The sequence below is a fragment of the Ovis aries genome, chromosome 17, assembly GCF_016772045.2.
Source record: "Ovis aries strain OAR_USU_Benz2616 breed Rambouillet chromosome 17, ARS-UI_Ramb_v3.0, whole genome shotgun sequence".
Lineage (NCBI taxonomy): Eukaryota > Metazoa > Chordata > Mammalia > Artiodactyla > Bovidae > Ovis > Ovis aries.
The window spans coordinates 46391405-46411384 of NC_056070.1; the positions used below are offsets into that span (position 1 = coordinate 46391405).

A 19980-nucleotide genomic window follows, 5' to 3' on the forward strand; every position below is an offset into this window, starting at 1 on the left:
TTCATTAGTCTGACTCTTGAGACCCGTATAGTCCATAGAATTCCCTAAGCAAGAATACTGGAGTGGGTCGCCTTTCCCTTCTCCAGGGGATCTTCCCAGCCCAGGGATCGAACCCAGGTCTCCTGCATTGCAGGCGGATTCTTTATCAGCTGAGCCACAAGGGAAGCCCATTTTTAGTTTGAAACTTTTCAAATCTGTGGGCAAATTGCAGTTTTGGTGCAGTGAAAACTCATATTTCCTTCACCTAGCTTCACCAGTTATTACCATTTCACCACATTCGCTTTATCTGTGTGTGTGTATTCATGTATGTGTGAGTGCATATACATACACACGTTGCACATGTGTATACACATACATGTTATTTTTGCCGACTCATTTTAGAGTGAGTTGCACACCTTGTGACCATCTACCCCTAATTACTCCAGCATTTATCTCCTGAGAAGAATATTTTCTTATAAACAGACAGTATAATTATCTAATGCAGAGTATTTAATGTGGATAAAATGCTATCGAATCCACAGTCCACATTCTCAAGTCAAGAATTGTCGAGCTGATATCCTTTAGCTTTCTAGGGTCCGTTCTAGACACCGAGGCAGTTAAAGCCCCAGACCCAGATGCCTTTAGGATTGTCCTGTCTCAGTGGCACATTGGGCCTTTTCCCACGTGAGGGGCCCCTCTCTCTTCTCTGGTGATGCTCTGATGCACTTGCCAGATATCAGCCAATGGAGCTCGACCAGTTTCTCTGATGGTGTGTGCATGATGGATATTTGCCCATCATTTCCTTTTTATCTTCCTGTATCCTTATACTTTAGATGTTTCTCTCATCTTTTATATATAAAATATAGTTGGGCTTTGTCTTCTTGGCCCCTTTGATCTTTTTTTTTTTTTTTTTTTTTGTCTGTCATTAACTCTTGTAGTCTATTTGTTTACTGGAATTATTGATACGTTGGGGCTAACATTCACAATCTTGTTTGCTTTATATTTTCCTTGCTTGTTCTGTTACTTTTCCTCTGTCTCCATGCTGTCTTTTGGATTGGTTTTTCAGAACTTTATGCTGCCTCGTTAGCTCTTTCCTATATTCTGTTTGCTGTGGTTTTATCCGTTGTCCTGTAGATTGTGGTATGCATCCCTGACTGGTTGAAATCTAATATAAATTTATGTTTTTACTACTTCCAAGTAATAGGAGGGCTTTAGGAGGAACCTTTAACTCTGTCCCTCCTTACTGCTATCGTCATCATCATATATATGTATTGTACTAGATAAAAATAATATATATTTTTATTTTATACAATTAATATGGATTTGGAGCTACCCACATATTTACCTGTACCAGTGCTCCTTGTTATTCTGCATCTTTAAACTTTCATCGGAGATTTTTTTTTTTCTTTCTAAAACTACTATTCTTTCTTTTACTAGGGTTTATGCCATTGTCTGAAATTGTCCTTACTTGATTTTGTTTTTCAAGGATATTTTCAGTGAGCATAGGAGTCTAGTTCATAAATTGTTTTCTTTCATCACTTTGAAAATTTGAAAATAAATTTTCAACGTCTTTTTTTTTGGTCAGCTATCTAATTATAGCTTATAAAAAATTTGATTTCTAGCCTTTGGATTTATCAATGCTGTGTTCATGTTTCCAGATATGGTTTTCTTTTTATTTATACTGTTTTTATAAGGCTTCTTGGATCTGTGGGTTGATATTTTCTGGCAGTTTTGAAAAAATATTGGCTATTTTCTCTTCATAAGTCATCTTTCCTCCCTTTTCTGTCATTTCTTATTTTGAGACTTGAACTATATGAGTATTAGACCTTTTCACTGTATCTCTTATGCCACTTGCCCTCTGTTCTCATCATTTTGCCTTGTGTTTTACTTTGAATCTATCTGATTTGTCTCCTGACCTCTCTTTAGTGATTACCTTTCAGGTTAGGGCATCTCTCTTAACCCATGGAGAGTTATTTTTGGTTAAAATATTTTTTAGTCCTAGAATTTCACTGGGCTCCTTTTTCTCCTGTCCTGTTTTCCTGACAAAATCCTCAATCTTGTTTTTACCTCTTTGAACATGCTTATTTGAAGGTCTGTGTCTAATAACTCTGTTAAGACAGCTCTGTTGTTTTCCTGGGTTTTATTTTCTCTGTCTTGCTGGTTGTTTTTGGTTGAGCACTGGGCTTTGAATGTGAAGGCTTGGGGCCACAGTGTGAGTCCTAGGATAGTGTTTTCTTTTTTAAGAGATGATTTTTGAACATTTCTGATGGACAGCTGGGGGCGCCAACATTCTGGACCTGGCTCCCCTTTCTTGGGGGGCATGGCCTTGTGTCAGCTCAGCGTTTTCTCAGCTGCTCAAAGCCTTGGCTGCCTCAGTGTCAAGTCGCTCCATTCGTTGGGCTCACATCTCTGGGTTTCCTTCTCTTGAATCTTCTTCTTTTTCTGCTTTTGTAGGTTTATGATGCCTTTAAGCAGATTTTTAAAAAATGTTTTGTCCAACTCTTCTGATTGTTCTCAGCAGGAGAACTGATCAGAATGACCTCGTCCACTGGATAAGGACGTTTCCCATCTTTGCCTTCTTTTCTGTGTATTGAAATCCTGCCTTTATCAAGTATAACCTCGTGGCCTGCTTCTGTAGCTTGAAGGGCTAAGTACAGTAATGCCTCTTTTATTTCTCTAATTCATGCTTGAGCCCCTGCATGCCTGTGTTGGCAAGAAGGTCCAGTGATTCCGTCCTGAATGACCCCTCAACCCAGGGGCTTTCTTTTCTAGAGAGGTGAGCCATGCTTTGGAATGCTTGCTCCCTGACTCTGTGTCCTCAGCAGGGCAGACCCTGCACAGACCCTCCTGCTCATGCATTCTTCCTCTTGGACACCTTTCTTGACTTTCCTTCCCCACATGCAGTGGTGGGGCCTCTGGGGTTGTTCCGCCAGTGCAGAAATCCACACTCCCCGCCTGGAGCCTGCTTTGATTAGGATAGCAGGAAAGAAAGCAAGCACATGGCAGGCTCCCCCACTCCCCACAAGAATATGGTTAAATTTCTGCTTGCTTTTTTCAGGTCTAGGTGTTAACAATGAATTCAGGGCACTGTTTCATCAATTGATTGGTATAAACCAGCTGTCCTCAAACTCAGGTGTGCACCAGCATCACCTGGGGGGCTTCAGTCACATTCCTGTGCCTATCCAGTGATGGTTCCTATGGGTAGGTCAGGAGTGGGGCCCAGGAACTTGCATTTCTAATAAACGCTCACCTGATACTGAAGCTGCTGGTCCAGGACTCACCCTCTGAGAACCACTGGTGTAATCAATAGTTTCTCTAAAGAAAAACCCAACAAACTTGAGTATTTACCGAGAATCAGTTCAGTTCAGTTCAGTCAGTCAGTCGTGTCCGACTCTTTGTGACCCCATGAATCACAGCACACCAGGCCTCCCTGTCCATCACCAACTCCCAGAGTTCACTCAGACTCACGTCCATCGAGTTGGTGATGCCATCCAGCCATCTCATCCTCTGTCATCCCTTTTCCTCTTGCCCCCAGTCCCTCCCAGCATCGGGGTCTTTTCCAATGAGTCAACTCTTCGCATAAGGTGGCCAAAGTACTGGAGTTTCAGCTTTAGCATCATTCCTTCCAAAGAAATCCCAGGGCTGATCTTCCGAATGGACTGGTTGGATCTCCTTGCAGTCCAAGGGACTCTCAAGAGTCTTCTCCAACACCACAGTTCAAAAGCATCAGTTCTTCGGCACTCAGCTTTCTTCACAGTCCAACTCTCACATCCATACATGACCACAAGAAAAACCATAGCCTTGACTAGACGGACCTTTTTTTGGCAAAGTAATGTCTCTGCTTTTGAATATGCTATCTAGGTTGGTCATAACTTTTCTTCCAAGGAGTAAGCATCTTTTAATTTAATGGCTGCAGTCACCATCTGCAGTGATTTTGGAGACCAAAAAAATAAAGTCTGACACTGTTTCCACTGTTTCTCCATCTATTTCCCATGGAGTGATGGGACCAGATGCCATGATCGTTGTTGTCTGAATGTTGAGCTTTAAGCCAACTTTTTCACTCTCCTCTTTCACTTTCATCAAGAGGCTTTTTAGTTCCTCTTCACTTTCTATTGTTCCATTTACATTTGTTGGACGTTATTGATGTTGGATATTGTAACTCACATGTCTTTTTTATTTCTAATTTATAGAAATAAAGGAAGAGCTTGAAGATCTGAACAAAGAAATCAAGAAAACTGCCAATAAAATTCGGACTAAGTTGAAGTGTGAGTTAAAGCTTTAATTACATATAATCATTGATGGTGGGAATGTGGGTATTATTATTTTCTTCTTTATAACTTTTTATTCTTTTACATTTTCAAAAGTTAAGATTGTGACCACTGTAAAATAAATCTTTTGTATGTACTTGGAATAGTGACCCTTGCTTAAGTTCCTCATTATTCTAGAATTATTAAGCTACCAGCTGTAAGGATCACACATGAGGAGCTAGAGTTAAGGGTTATTAATGCTTAAATTTTGGAGTGAGGCACTCATTCATGTTCCACAGGAGTGAGCACTTGCTTATAAACTGTTTATCTCTTATATTGTTATGACATTTGGGGCTAAATTGTAGATACTTGAGAAGGTAAGTAGCCTTCAACATGAATTGCCAGGTTCTTCTTGAATGGTCTTATAGCTGGTGAGGTCCTACGAGCCTTTCCTACAGTTCAGCTCAGCTGATAGTGCCTACAGCCTCCCTGTGGGACTTAAACAGAGGTGGTGGTTCTTGATGTGGTAGAAAGACACAGTGTGTTTAAGTTTTACAAAAATAACATACAAATCAAGAACATATCTAAAGATCAGAGGGAACCTTTATTGTGGAAAATTTCAGACAAACATGGGGGGAAGGGGTTACCACCACAAGCCTAGGGTCCACACTCATCAGCTCTGCAGGTCTCAGTGGCTCCCCCCCAACCCAGCTGGTTTCACAATCAATGGCAGATATCTAGGGCTTCATCAGTATATAGTTTTCAGTGTGTGTTTCTAAAACAAGGATCCCCTCCCCCAAACACAACTGCAATGCTCTTATGTATATCTAAGTCACCTTAGTTGTTATTATTTATTATAAACTATCTAGTCAGAATTCACACTTCCCCAGTGACTTAATTTTTCTTCAACAGTTTATTTAAATTGGCTTTCTTGTTTGGACCAGACTTGGTTTGACTTCCCTGGTGGCTCAGACGGTAAAGCGTCTATCTACGATGCGGGAGACCCAGGTTCGATCCCTGGGTTGGGAAGATCCCCTGGAGAAGGAAATGGCTATCCACTCCAGTACTATTGCCTGGAAAATCCCATGGATGGAGGAGCCTGGTAGACTACAGTCCGTGGGGTCACAAAGAGTCGGACACAACTGAGCAACTCCGTTTTCTTGTTTGGACCATACACTGTGATTGGTTGTTATGTCACTTAAGGCTTTTTTTTTCAGATCAGGTTCTTCCATCTTTCCCACCCCTAGCACGTTTCCCTCTTGGTTGGAGAAACCAGGACATTAGTTCATCAGAAGTTGCCCTGTTGCAGAGTTTCACTGATTTCACCCCTTTAATTTCACTCAACAGGTTCCACTATGCTCCGTATTTCCTGTGGATGGACAGTTAAGTTCTCCAAAGTGAATCAAATTCAGGTTATTCGCTTTGAAATGTGAAGCTGTAACATCTGGTTTTATTTTGTGACATTATGAACAACTGATGCTTACTGAAACTCACACATTTATTAGGAGTTGAAAAGATAAAATACATTTGAGTTTGGGCTTGAAAACCTTTCATTTTTTTTAAGATTAAAATGTAACTTCTTCCTCTTTGCTTCTAGCTATTGAACAGAGTTTTGATCAGGATGAGGGTGGAAACCGAACTTCTGTGGAGCTTCGGATACGAAGAACCCAGGTTTGATGATCAGCCTTTTCCTAGTGTGAAGCAATGTTGAAGACTAAGAAGTCTTTTTACTTCCTTCTTTAAAATTCAGAATAATTACATCCTTACTGTCACATTAATGCTCACAGCATTTCTGCATAAAGACAGTATTTATAGATTCCCTTTCTAGATGATGAAGAAAAAAAGTCTCTTCAGCCCATCAGCAGAAATCTCTTCTGAAGAGCAGAGAATTATCTGAGTCATTTAGTGTTCATGATGAACTCCTCATCTTTTAGAGGCTGATGGTACAGCAAAGTGGAATTTAGTCCACTTAACTCTACTTGACAAATGAAGATTATGGATTCAGACTCTGGGGACACCTTGCTTGAGTGCCAGCCTGACCCCAGTCAGCCTGACACCACTCTCTAGTTGACTTCTCGTAATGATGGTTTTCATCCCTTCTGTAGAATGGGGGACAGTAATAGTACAGGAAGGTTACTGTGAAAATCAAATAAGACAACGGATGTAAAGTTCTTAGCATAGATTCTGTTATACAGTATGCAGTAAGCTGCTATTATTCTTATTTCCCATTTGAAGGAGTAAGCACGTTAGTTTGAATTTATAGAATGTAATGTTTTTATATGTAAGAGAAAAGCCTTCTCTTTTAGTAGAAGAAATGACCATTATATATTGGTCTATTTTTTTTCTGTGTTCACAGCATTCAGTGCTATCTCGAAAGTTTGTGGAAGTCATGACAGAATTTAATGAAGCACAGACTCTGTTTCGGGAGCGAAGCAAAGGCCGTATACAGCGTCAGCTAGAAATAAGTGAGTCAGTGAGCATGCCATTTTTGTTAAAAACGTGTTTTTTTTCCTTAAGGTCTGACATGAAAGTATGTACCATCAAAAAAGTAATTTCATCCCTGTTTTTATCAGTATTGTAAAGCGCAGAGCCCTTTCATAGCTTCCCATTCATTGAATCAACCAACCTATTACTTACTTACATTCTTCAGCAGATTCTGAGTGAGTGGGCTTTAAATTACTTTCTGATGACCGTTACCTGTAAAGTGTTGATCGGATCTGGAAAGCTTCCAGCCGTCACTTCCTCATGTAATTTTTGTGTCCGCACCCCTTCCTGCCCCGTCTCAGGGGACAGTCTCCATGGTTCTCATGATTCTGCATGTCTGGTGAGCAGACACTTCCTGCCTTGTGCTCCAGACTTTCTTCCTAGGATGTCTGTCTGTGCAGCCTTGGAGGATGGAACTCAGGCTTTCCTCTGGGCAGAAGGCTGTTTGCTTGCTGATCAAAGGTCAGGCAGGCTAGCTTCCTCCCTGCTGTGAAAGATCAGGGTCCCTCAGCTGTGACAGAGGCCGCGGGTGGGTGCACTGTCCACCGAGACTGCTCTTCATCTCCCGTGGGCTTGGAGAGAAGGGAGCATCTGTGAACTTGAACTGCTTTCAGTGACATTTTGACTTTGTTGACATGTAATTGACATACCATGTGAACAGGTACTCAAAGTGTACAGTCCAGTGGTCTTTAGTATCTAAATTAGCACAATCAGTTTCAGACCATTTTAATCCCTCCAAAAGGAAGCTCGGCACCCATTGTCAGGCACTTCCTGTTTCTCTCCCCAGAGCCCTAGGCACCCACCAGTTTACTCGTCTGTCTATGAATTTGCACTTTTGGGCATCCGAATGAGTGGAGTCATACAATATATGTCTCTTGTGACTGGCCCTTTCACTTGGCACAGGGTTTTCAAGGTTCAGCCATCCTGCAGCAAACATCAGTATTTCATCTCTTTTTATGGTTGGATCACGTTCCATTGTGTGGATGGACCACGTTAGCATTATGTTTATACATCCATCAGGCAAAGAACATTTGGGTGGTTTCTACTTTTTGATAATTATGAATAATACTGCTGTGAATGTTCACAGTAAATTATATCTTAATTATTATGATGTTTATTCATTTAATTTTGTCTTTTGTGGCACAGAGTGTGAAAATAGGAATTATCAATTGGGTTTTTCTAAAATCCTGTGAACTTGTTCATAGGAAACATTAATACATTTAACTCAAGAAAAAATATTAATAACCAAAATACAGAAAGTATTAGAGCCTCTGATTCTAGTTATATAATCTTTATTATTTCCAGTTAACATATGCTAAGTCTAGCTTATCCTCCTTTCCTATAAGCCAGTTAAACTTTTAGGAAATTGATATGCCAAAAATTTGTATCTATCAATTTCCTTTTTATAGTTGTTTGTCATCCATACTAAACTTGGATTTTTACTAGTCATTCCAGTTACAAGGTCTTTCATGAGTGTTTTCCAGTTCTTCCTACTTCTTAAGGGCTTATGTTAATTTCTGTTATCATTAACACTTGCCAAAAAATATACTGGAAAAGTTAGAAAAACACTGGTTAAAATGTTAGCAACTCAGATTTTACCTGCTAACTTATGGACGCAAGGGTAATTTAAAAATACTGCTGCATACTGAGTGGAGTTTTCCCTTGTTGATATTTTAGCTGGAAAAACTACCACCGATGATGAGCTGGAAGAGATGCTGGAAAGTGGGAATCCCTCCATCTTCACGTCAGATGTGAGTGCCGGGTGGCCGTGGGCCCCTGTGTTTGTATTTATACAGTTGTTTTTTTTTTTCTTTACCCTCTAGAAAGATCTTAAGTTCGTCAGTATTTCTCCTCTGTTTTTGTTTTTCAAAGATTATATCAGATTCACAAATCACTAGACAGGCTCTGAATGAAATTGAGTCCCGTCATAAAGACATCATGAAGCTGGAGACGAGCATCCGTGAGCTGCACGAGATGTTCATGGACATGGCCATGTTCGTCGAGACCCAGGTAATCACACGCATCTTTGCTTCTTTGAAACAGAGCTATGGTTTGTAAAATCTGATACTTGACTCCAGTCTATTGGGAAAGCCATTATTCTGGATCCAGTCTTGTAATAAAAAACTGGTTATACCGTTACTGCCATTTGAGGCTCAAGTGCTCGAAGCACCTTAAATCTTCAACAGTAGGGGACTGATTTAAGATACGATGTGTCCATAGGATAAGCAGCCATAAGTAGACAACCCTAGGTAGACAACGTAAACTTTGTTCATGGAAGATTTTGAATGAAATATGCAAATGTATGTGTTGGAATTTAAGTTGACATAGAGGGCGATATTAAACCTTATATGTATGTGTGTATATATATATGGGGCTTCCCTGTTGGCTCAGATGGTAAACAGTCTGCCTGCAAGGCAGGAGACTCAGATTTGCTCCCTGGGTCAGGAAGATCTCCTGGAGAAGGGAATGGCTACCCACTCCAGTATTCTTGCCTGGAGAATTCCATGAACAGAGGAGCCTGATGGGCTGCAGTCCATAGGGTTGCAAAGAGTCAGACACGACTGAGCAACTTAACACTTCATGTCACTTCATATGTGTATATACACCTCTGTGTATAAATGTAAATATATATGCAGCATACACTCTTATCCTCCTATATATAGTGTGTGTGGCATAAAGTCGGCTACATGAAACAGTACTCACAGAAGGAAAGAAATATGCCAAGCAGTATAGCAACAGTGGGACTATGGGAATTTTAGTTTTCTTCTCTAAAGTATATTTTCAAGTTTCCTTCAAGGAGCAGATATTAGAGTAATAATTTGGAGAAATATATAAAAGAATAAGCACCGGAGGGGATAGACTGTGACATAAATAGAAGCTTATACTTACTACAGTGTTCAGTACCACAAGCAGAAGAGGGCAGGTATGAGGAGACCCGTATGAGGGACTGCGGAAGTTAATGCAGTTTTTTAAGACGATAAAATTTACTCAAGAGGGAGGGGATACACACACACACACACACACACACACACACACACACACACACACACACACACAAACACATATATATAAAATTATGACTGATGATCGCATGTTGTACGGCAGAAACCAAAGCAACATTGTTAAGCAGTTTTCCTCCAATTAAAAACAGAAAAAAAAGAACACATACACAAAAAAAACATATAAAATTCAGTGTAAAATAAAGCCGGTGGTTCCAGTTAGGTGTGTGGGGGTGCTTGCCCCTCCTCTTGTGATGGTGAATAATGTCCTCTGAGACATCTCAAGTGTGTGAGGCTCACACTTGGTCACTCATGGGTCGATGGGCCATTGAGTCCAGCTGACTGCCCTATGAAGGCAAAGCCTTTGTACCAGAGCATCTTGGGATTCACATCACAGTCATGTCCTCCCTCCCATGGAGGCTGGATTCAGGATCTGTTGTGGCAGGGATGGTCCTCTGATGGGCCTGTTTGCTGGTTTCCTGGGTTACGTAAGGAGCACTGGGAAGTCCATCTGGGTACCAGATTCATCCTCCATATCGCCAGCAACCTTTTGAAGATTTAGCTTGAGGAACTTTGCCATAAAAATGTGTGCGGAGCTGAGGTGCTATGAATTTGCAGATGGGGTGGGGATGGGGCATGTTCACTCCTTTCTGATTTGGGGGTGCCCATTGCCACTCACGGTGCTGAAAGGGAGTCTGGCTGCTGCCAGCTTTTGTTTTCAGGAAGGAAACCAGTGAGACAGTTAGACCACTCTGAGTACTTTTGTCATTGCTGCTACTACTGTTGCTAAGTCGCTTCAGTCGTGTCCGACTCTGTGCGACCCCACAGACGGCAGCCCACCAGGCTCCCCCGTCCCTGGGATTTTCCAGGCAAGAACACTGGAGTGGGTTGCCATTTCCTTCTCCAAAGCATGAAAATGAAAAGTGAAAGTGAAGTCACTGAGTCGTGTCCAACTCTCAGCCACCCCATAGACTGCAGCCCACCAGGCTCCTCCGCCCATGGGATTTTCCAGGCAAGAGTACTGGAGTGGGGTGCCATCGCCTTCTCCGACTTTCGTCATTACTAAAGATTTTAGAGTACCTTGGACTTTTAGTTAGGAGTGTTCTATGCCAGATGTGCTAATCTCTACTAGAAAAATCGATATATCAGTGTATTCTTAGCTTGGTTGCATTGTTTCCTTTCAGACGTCTGTTAGTATTGCATAGTATCGACTAATCTAACTCAAACTATGTATAGTCAAAACTGACTAGTATGTTGAAATGTGTGAATGAGTAAGTTAACTCTGCGTCACTTTCCAATGCTTTACTATTCACTGCTGCAGATTATGTCTGCTGGTGGACAGAAAACCAGGTAATGTGCTTTTCTTCCCTGACGCTTCACTGGGTTCACCTCACTTTACATTTTTTTGCTCATTAATCTAGTTAATTTAATGGGAGACATAAACTGTTCCTAGTTTACTGGTATTTTAAAGAAATGACAAATATTGTCTACCCATTAGAAAAGAGGTCATTCTTTAGATGTTGTATGTTTGTGCATAATAGTAAATGTTAGCTTAGCCTAAAGCCAGCTGCCTCTCATTCACTGTGCCCATTTTAAAAGAGTGTTCCTATATTAAAGCATATCTCAAAGCTTACTTGATATGCCTTTAATTGTCAGCATTGTTGCCCATCCCTTTTAGTTCTTTCTATAATGTAAATTGGATTTTGATTACTTTTCATATTGGCACATTTATAATGGTCTCATCTTTTTGTAAATGTGAAAAATGTTTCAGTGTCCATTCCATGCACATTACATTCCTGTGGAAACTTTGCTGCTGCTCTGTGACTGTCTTAAGAGGCACAATTAAGTCATTTGAAAGTATCCTCTAAGTTTGAAACTTTTCCATTTTAAGGGTGAAATGATCAACAACATAGAAAAAAATGTTACGAATGCCGCAGACTATGTAGAGCATGCTAAAGAAGAAACGAAGAAAGCCATTAAATATCAAAGCAAAGCAAGAAGGGTGAGTTTGGTCTTTCAGAGTTAAAGTACATTTTCCTCTGGATTTGGTTTCACATGGTCATACACTGATGCAAGCCTACTTTAAATGTATTCCAGGAAATAAAAACTTCTTACATTAATCTTGCATTTGAAAACTGAAGTAATTCTTCTTGTTGAAACATTTGAAGTGTATCAGATAAGTTATGATGATGGTGAACCCTGTCAGTTCTAAGTAACGATAACCCTTACTTAGGGTCAAAGTTGGCCCCACCTCCCTTTCCTCGGTTGAATGGGTTTCAATTCCAGAGTTCTCTGTTTCTTGGGTCATTATTTGGAGGGACATAAAACTCATGGGACTAGAAATTCTCCTAAAAATCTTTGGTCACACAGTTTATGCAGTGAACGCTTTATTCGTTAGGTTATTTGCTAATCCTTTGGATTGGAGGAAAGAGAATTGCTTGAGACCATGGACCTCAGATGTTATGTAGCACTCACTAATGAAGCTTTGTAGAGGAGTTTTAATATCTTCATGGTGAAAGCTTTCTGAGGAAACAGCAAAACTACAGAATTCACTTGTGACTCAAGGACTGGAAAACTGTCTCCTTGTGTGACCCGGCCCACCGCTTCTTGGTCTCTTTCTCCCCAGTGTAGATGAGAGCGCCACAAGGCGCCAGACCCCCGCCTTCAGTGCCCGTCTCCCTGCTCCTGCCGTCAGAGGCCTTTCTTGGTGCCTGTCAGGGGAGATTTCCATGCCATGTCATAAAGGCCTGGTAAAGACGGAGTTTCAGAATGTTCAGGAAAAATGAAGAGTCAGATTCACCTGTGACAACGGTCCATAGATGTTCTCAAATATGAGGCACATCCGGGCTTTCATGTCAGCCTGCAAAGCATCTCACCCTGCTTTCTCTTGGGAATATCTGTGTATTAATTATCTTTGAGATGTAAGACATGGTTTCTTACATTATTCTCTGTTATCAGATTTTGAAATATTGAGTCTTAAACTAAAGTGAGGTGGTGAGGTCCAGGTGTGAAGTGCTCTGGTTCAGGCACAAAATGGACTCACACTTTAAAGCAGTCACTAAAAAACGACAGGTCCCATCCTTTCTCCATGACCTGAGCAGCAGGTCAGACCAGCGAACGTTTCCGTGAGACATTCCCATCTCATCGTCATCCGGCAGAGGAGGCCTTGCTCTAGCAGGCGGCTGGCTCAGTGCATTACCTGGAGTGGCCACTGGTCAGAACCTGAGGCTCATTTCGAAATTCATCACAACTTCTCCAACTCAAGGCCTGACATCTGAAACCACCCACAGCTTGTTCATCTCTCTCTCTCTCTCTCTCTCTCTGCTGTTGGGTGTGTGGTCCTTGAGATGCTGGCCGTCCCCTCTCGTGGTGTCCTGGTTCCATTCCCAGGGCAGCCGGGTTAGCCCCTGAGAGACGGGATGACGCTAGTGGAATGATCTGTTTTATTCGGTGTGGCTGTTAAGTGAAGGACTTACCTGCCAGTAACAAACAAACAAGAAGAAAAGTGTAGGGGCTTAGGTCACTGATTTCCTCATTCACTGACCTGGCCACACAGCTCTCTATACATGAAAAAAAAAATCAGCTATATGTCTCAGTTCATCAGAAATTTATCAAAAGAATGTAGTCTTGTGTTTTCTCATTGATAAAACCTAATATTTCAAGTTCCATAATAGTATATCTCCAAATAGTCTGACCTCATTAAATTAAAAATCTCTCTTTTGGACAGCTTTGAAAATTGTGAAACAGTTAATCGATGGCCCATGATTTAGATTTTAAAACACATTCCTATGGATTATTTGATTTTTAAATGAACGATATCTTCTAATACGGCAATGTGGAATTAACCATGATATAATCAGCTTGCTTTTCTTTGACAGAAAAAGTGGATAATTGTGGCTGTGTCACTGGTTCTGTTGGCTGTGATTGCTCTAATTATTGGTTTATCAGTTGGCAAGTGATGATGTGGATAACGGCAGCGTGCATGTCTCTGCCAGCATGGCAGTAAGTAACTAATCAACTAATCTGCTTAGTCACTCGCCCAATTAGCTAATAGTGGTGCTCACCCAATTCAGAAATACTGGAAAGTAACAAAAGCCTGCCAGCGGAGTATCTGCCTGACTTCTGCATTCAGGCCTCTAGTCATGGTGTGCTGAGAGTAAGCACTGGCTGGGTTGCCGTCTATTTCTAAACCAGGGTTGTCTTCCTGCTGTTTTCTGAAACCTCTGGGTTTGTTTAGATGTGATAGTAGGGGTGGCAGCAGCTCCTGACTCTTCAGGCTTTTGTTTTTGATCCAGGAAGACGCTTCCTCCTTATTGAAGCCCTTCATTAGTGGAATAACTTTAGTAATGAGGATTAATTCTCAATGAAGAAACTAACATTTAATAATTTGTCTCATAAGTTTTAATTCTAAGAATAAGTGCAACAACCGAACGTGCTTTGTGAGCTGTATTTATTTGCTCACCATTTTACTGTGGAATTAGAGGGAATGGGACGAAAGCTGTGAAGAACACTCAGTGGAACCAAGAGACTTCGTCTCACTTGTTTCCACTGGCATCACTGAGTTTGTTTTAAATGTGTCCACATTAAAATGAAAACTTGTACTGAGTAGCATGCCTGTTAATTCTCAATTTAAAGGGTTTGGAATACAAAAGATACTCAAAAGATATTCTCAATTTAAAGGGTTTGGAATACAAAAGATACTCAAAAGATTATTTATTTATAGCACCTTTATTTTTATTCACTGTATGAGTGTCACCTTTCACCTAACTTTGGTAGATTTTGTGCTTTTCGTCTCTTTTTATGCATTTGGTATCATCCTTTTTTCAACTCTTAAGCTAGCATGCTGTCTTGGTGTCTCAAAGTTGGGCATACTAGTTGTTTATTTTAAAATGTTTGTTTGGCATAATCATTGGAATTAAAATTGTATCTAGATTGTGACAAATAGTCCTTGATGAATTAATTATTTTATTGTGAAAGCAACTGCTGTTTTGATAAACACTTAGCGCTTTATTAAAGAAGAGATGTTTCTTAGTGTAAGCATCTGTGCGCTGAGCACACAGTTAGCAGGTGAGGATCCTGACATTCACGGAAGCATGGGGTTGCACTCAGAAGCTCCAGGATGTTGAGTTTGTTAGCAAGCCATTTTTTTCAGGAGGCGGAAGGAGCTCTGAGCACTCTTTTCATTAGGCAGGACATTTATGTATCTCTCCATGCTTTCCTATTACCTCTGCTGAACTAAAGATATATGTGATTTTCCTTTACTAATAATAATGTATTTAAAAACTATTTTTAGAATTCTTTATGAACTATGTATAAACTCTGCATTTTGTTAGCTTTTCCTAGTGGCCATAATGTGGTTAGTTGGATGTGTTTCCACTAAAGATAAACATAATTTAAGATCAAATGCTGTGACGATGCCGTTGAATGAGGGCAGGCTCCTCCCAGTGTGGTTCTGGGGGAGCCTCAGGCTTGCTCTGTGCCCTGGGCCTGGGGGGCTGCTGTACCTTCATGCCTTTAAGCACGTGTGAACTCAAACCACATCAGAGTGCATACCAACAATTTTTTTCAATACAAATGCAGTGGTTGGTGTCTTTAATTACATTTTTGAAAAACTAATTTATTCTTTTAGCAGGTAGTTCAGCACAGCCTTCTCTGGGCCTGTAGGCACCATGTGGAGGGAATCTTGGTCCCTATAACCTTGCAGCAAGGGCCAGATGCCCAGCTTTCTATCCGAGGACATGGCTGAGAGAGCACGTGGCCGTGATTTAGGTGTAGTAGGTGGCAGCTTGACTTGGGGTGTGCATGGGCCACCAAGGAGAAGTCCAGGCATTTGACTGGAGCTGTGAGCAGGATGTTGGACGAGAATGGTCGTTCCATCTGTGGTATTGAGGGTGCAGGAACCCAGTCATGGTGGGATTCAGGAGGCATTTCCAAAAGCCAGATGTGCAAGCACACACCCATGCATGGTACCCAGAGACCTGGCAGATGCCTGGATGGCAGCGAGGTGCAGAGCCGCCTGATGGCTGAGGTTAACGGGCATATGGAGCAGGTTCCGGAGCAGAAGGGTGGTGCCAATGGGAAGGAAGGTGTGACAGACCAGAGGGAAAAGGTGTGTCTAGAAAGATGTTGAGGGAGGCTCGCAGGGAGACACACGAGGAGATGCCAGGATGGTTGGGACCAAGGCCTTGTTTTTCAGGAAATGTGCCTAAGATTAATAAGTGACATGAAATTTGAGGGTGTGATGTCCTGCAGGCAGTGGTCCCTAGGTTCTGAGTAATTGACAGGAAAGTTTCCTGCGGGGCCTGGCCATGCTTGTCTTCATAAATCACGCAGTAATTGATGGCGTTCTTGGCAGCTAATACTGAAGTAGCACTGACCACTTTGAGCAGGTGCGATTTCCCAGGTGAAAGTTTGCCATGTGTTTGGTAACCGTAGTTTAAAACGATGTATCTCTGCAGTTTACCAAGAGAACTCGAAGTCAGACAGTATGATATGCCTCTCATCTTTGTGAATTCCTCACCCTCTCCCAAAGATGGTATTCCTAGAGAGACTGGATTTCTGAAGCCAGAGGTTGTTTAGCTTTTCAAGCATCCTGTGCAAGGATGCTTGTTAACTGCAAGCAAAAAGTTAAATGTTGTATTGCCTTCCTCTGAGCCGAGGATGCAATAGAAGACTGAGTTAATGGTGTGTTGATTTTTTATATGCGTCTTACCTCAGTGTAAAAAAAAAAAGCATAAATAAGATTTTTTTCAGCAAATGAGAAATAAATCCATTTAAAATTATAAGATGTACAGTGCATCCAAGAAACAATAGTTGGGATTTTACTGTGATCAATAGAAAGTGTTCGTTAAGAACCCACATAGTGCCAAGTAGACACTGTGTTTTACCTCTAGGAGTCAATGGTTATTGTTTTAATAATATGTGTTTTAAATGACTAAATTCATTTAATTTAATGTATATGTGTCTGTAACTTTGTGCTATGCCTCTGGAACTTCCCTTCCCGACTCCTCCCTTTTCTATGACCTGTAGGGGTTCTTTCTTGATGATGGAGTTTAAACCATCTCAAATTCCAAGAGAATTTTGTTAGGAAATTATATCAGTGATTTCTTTCCTTTGCTATCTTGCAAATTAATAAATGTTTTTCTTTATCTTACAGAAAATGATGTTCATTATTATCTGTGTAGTTATTTTGCTTGTGATCCTTGGAATTATCCTAGCAACAACATTGTCATAGCAACTGTATCCCAAGAGCCATTTGTCCTTGGAGTCAGACCACATCTGCAGCAAATCAGCATCCTCCCATTTCATGAATGAATCCTAGACATTGTGACATGTGGCATTGAGTACTGATATTTTATTAGTGAATTCAAGGAGAGAACACAACAGATATATTGTTCAGTGGAAAAAACAGAATGAATGTGATGTGTTAACCCAGACATCCTTGGACTCTAAATAACACAGCACAAACATTTAACAATGTGAGACTTGTTTCAATGGCCTTAAAATAAGGAATTTTGAAATTTTCAATTTTTTTTATATTTCAGTGTTAAAAATATGTATGTGAAGTATAATTAGAAATATCTTGTTATGAAGCTATTAGATTTCAGGTCTGAGACTTTCTTCCCTTTCCCAGCTAACATGCTCATTAAGAGACGTTTTTGTACTATGTTTCACTCATGTCTGTTTATGTTTGCAAAAATTATTTTTATTATCACAGAGCTGTTTTGTAAGATATCTATAAGTTTAAATGTTTATAAATTAATTGTTTAATATATTAACATCTTAATTTACTCCAATTTTGTATATTAACTATTGCCTTTTAAAAGAAATAGGAAAGAAACTTCATGATATCAGAGCCATCTTTGCACAATTGTTTACACAGTTTGCCATCGGCATAGAAAACATTGGTTGCAAAGTATCCCAAAAAGCGTTTCTAGTTCCTTCTGTTGAAATTGATTTATAAGGTTCAAATCTGCCCAGTACCCTCCAGGAAAAGCTCAATTATTGTGCTCAGCTTCCTTTCTACCTGTTTGATTACCCAAGATAATAAATTAGTTACTGCACTGTAAAGACAATGGTCTCTGCTTTCATTCTTTACAAAATAAGTGTTTCCCTGTTGACACTAATAATGTCTGAATTTAAGGTGGTGATAAAATCAAATTTTAAACTCAAAGGGATTATTCCCAGACATTAAGTCATTCTTTTAAACTGTTGTACGGATCACCTGAATGTTTTTGTTACGTACCTACTATTCTGCTGAACTTTAAAAGTTAATTCTCAAAGTTTACAGGAATCCGTAATTAACATTTGTATTACTTCTTAATTTTTTTGAATTATAATATGCTTTATATTTAGACTGTAAAATGTACAAAATCTTATTAGCGAATGGGCATCTATATGATAGCAAGTAGTCAAAACTGTATGTGAAGGATATTAAAAATATAGTTATCTCTTGTTACTTCTGTATGTGATTGTGTAAGTTCGTGACTATAATTTAACATTGTCTGGCTTGAAAACTAGTGTATAGACACGCCTGATTGCAAGCTCTAAGTGTGAATTACAGAATTGTTCAGAAGCTGTGCTCCCTCTTGAATGCAGTTATGAATTGCATGTGTTCATACTTTATGCATCTGACTGCTGAGCTCAGAGTCAAGTCTGTATGTGTGCATTTTATTTTCTTGCTGGTCGTCTCTGTGTAGTCAGGATTCCTTTAGGAGTCTTCTGGCTCCAACATATATGTTTCTTAAGTCTTCAGCCCATCAGTGGGACAGGCTCCCTGGTTGGTGCTTATGTTGATGGTCTGACTTGTCCTGAGGGAATTTAATTATCCAGAGATCATGCTTGTGTCAGTGTGACTTTTGTACATCCATCGTCCATACGATTATGTGCACGTGTGGAGACACTTCATGCTCCCCGTGTGTCCCACTGTGGCTTCAAGTGAAGTCTTTTTAGCCCCTACTCCTCATAGCAATTCTTATTGCATCTTTTCAAAACATTCTTTCTGGATTTGAAACACTTTACTGAATCTGTGTTTTATAGTTGAAGTTATGAAACTGCTTTTTGATTTCTACTTAAGATGTTTAAGTCATTCACCAGGTAACCCATTTTGTATGTCTAAGCCTCATGTACCTATTTGACATCCGATTTTTAAAAATACATATACAGGTTCACTTGTTACTTTTTAAATCATTTCTTGAAATTTCATGTTTACATTAAAAACAAACTCAAGAGAACCCCAAAAAGAAATATTTTATTTTCTGCCTTGTTCATTTCTAGAAAGATTTGGGGAGAGATATTTCATTGCATATTCATAAATAAATTGTTAAAAGAATATTACCTGTGGCTGTTATTATGTGTAATGATACAATGTAAGCTAATAATTTTAGATGTTTTTGGTAAGTTTTTGATTATTTGTTGTTACCAACTTCTGTGGTTTGGCTGTCACGTATTAATAAACCCACCTGGGTTCTTGCTGTTGACAACAAATGCTAATTTAGGGAATTTGGCTTTGCATCCTTCTGCCAATTTGACATGTTCGCACTGACAGTTATTAACAGGGCATCCCCCTCCACTTTCTTATTAACTGGAATTTCCCTAATCCATAATCCTTACTGAATTCTAATCATGTTGAAAAGTGGTGTCCAAAATCCGGCATGTAAAAGAAAGAAAAATAAGCTAGTTCTGGAGAACGTCAGTTCATGAAGGTTGGATACCTCTCCACCCCAACTCATGTATTACCTCTAACCTCCTTTTCCTCTCTTTCTTCCCCAGTGTCTTCCCTTTCAAGCTGCAGTCTTGACATGCACACGTGGTAATTTAGTGCCTTGGTTTATATTTTTTAAAGACTATGAAGTTTATTGCCTGAGTTTTTTAAGTTCACACCCTGGGGAGTTTCCCAGGAAGGCTGAGGAGGAGGCAGCCCCCCAACTTCCCTCGGAGGTTTGTCTGGGGTTCCGCAGGGTACGATCACCACCCACCCGCCCGCTGCACCTTTGAGTTGAGAGAGAGGTCTTCCTGAGGTTCAGACACCCACGCCGCTCCAAGGTCTCCACACCTTCTCTGTCAAGGGGCATCCTTGAAATGGCTCCCACAGTGGACATGGGGGTTCCTGGGGGGTGAGCAGAGCAGACATCCAAGGACAGTGCTGGGTTGCTGGGCCTCCGATGCCCGGGGGCCACCTTGTGGGTCAATGAGCAGTCGTGTCCTTTCCAGGACCTCTTTCAACAGTTTTTGTTAATTTCTTCAATAAATCTAAGCTCACATCCTTTCAT

At 40.4% G+C, this 19980-nt stretch overlaps 1 protein-coding gene across 9 annotated transcripts in view; it reads left to right on the forward strand.

Moving 5' to 3' along the window:
* STX2 (syntaxin 2) overlaps nt 1–19980 on the forward strand; it is a 78855-nt gene that overhangs the window by 22294 nt on the left and 36581 nt on the right. For 2 of the 9 annotated variants that reach the window (XM_042234488.2, XM_042234487.2), the window contains exons 4-10: nt 4170–4244; nt 5139–5234; nt 5824–5897; nt 6583–6691; nt 8388–8461; nt 8583–8720; nt 11601–11711. In XM_042234488.2, coding sequence (XP_042090422.1) covers nt 4170–4244; nt 5139–5234; nt 5824–5897; nt 6583–6691; nt 8388–8461; nt 8583–8720; nt 11601–11711 — 677 coding nt within the window. Of the gene's footprint in view, nt 1–4169; nt 4245–5138; nt 5235–5823; nt 5898–6582; nt 6692–8387; nt 8462–8582; nt 8721–11600; nt 11712–12107; nt 19041–19980 lie in introns of those variants that run through there. The other 7 variants (XM_042234491.2, XM_042234489.2, XM_042234490.2 and 4 more) reach the window with 7 other exon arrangements.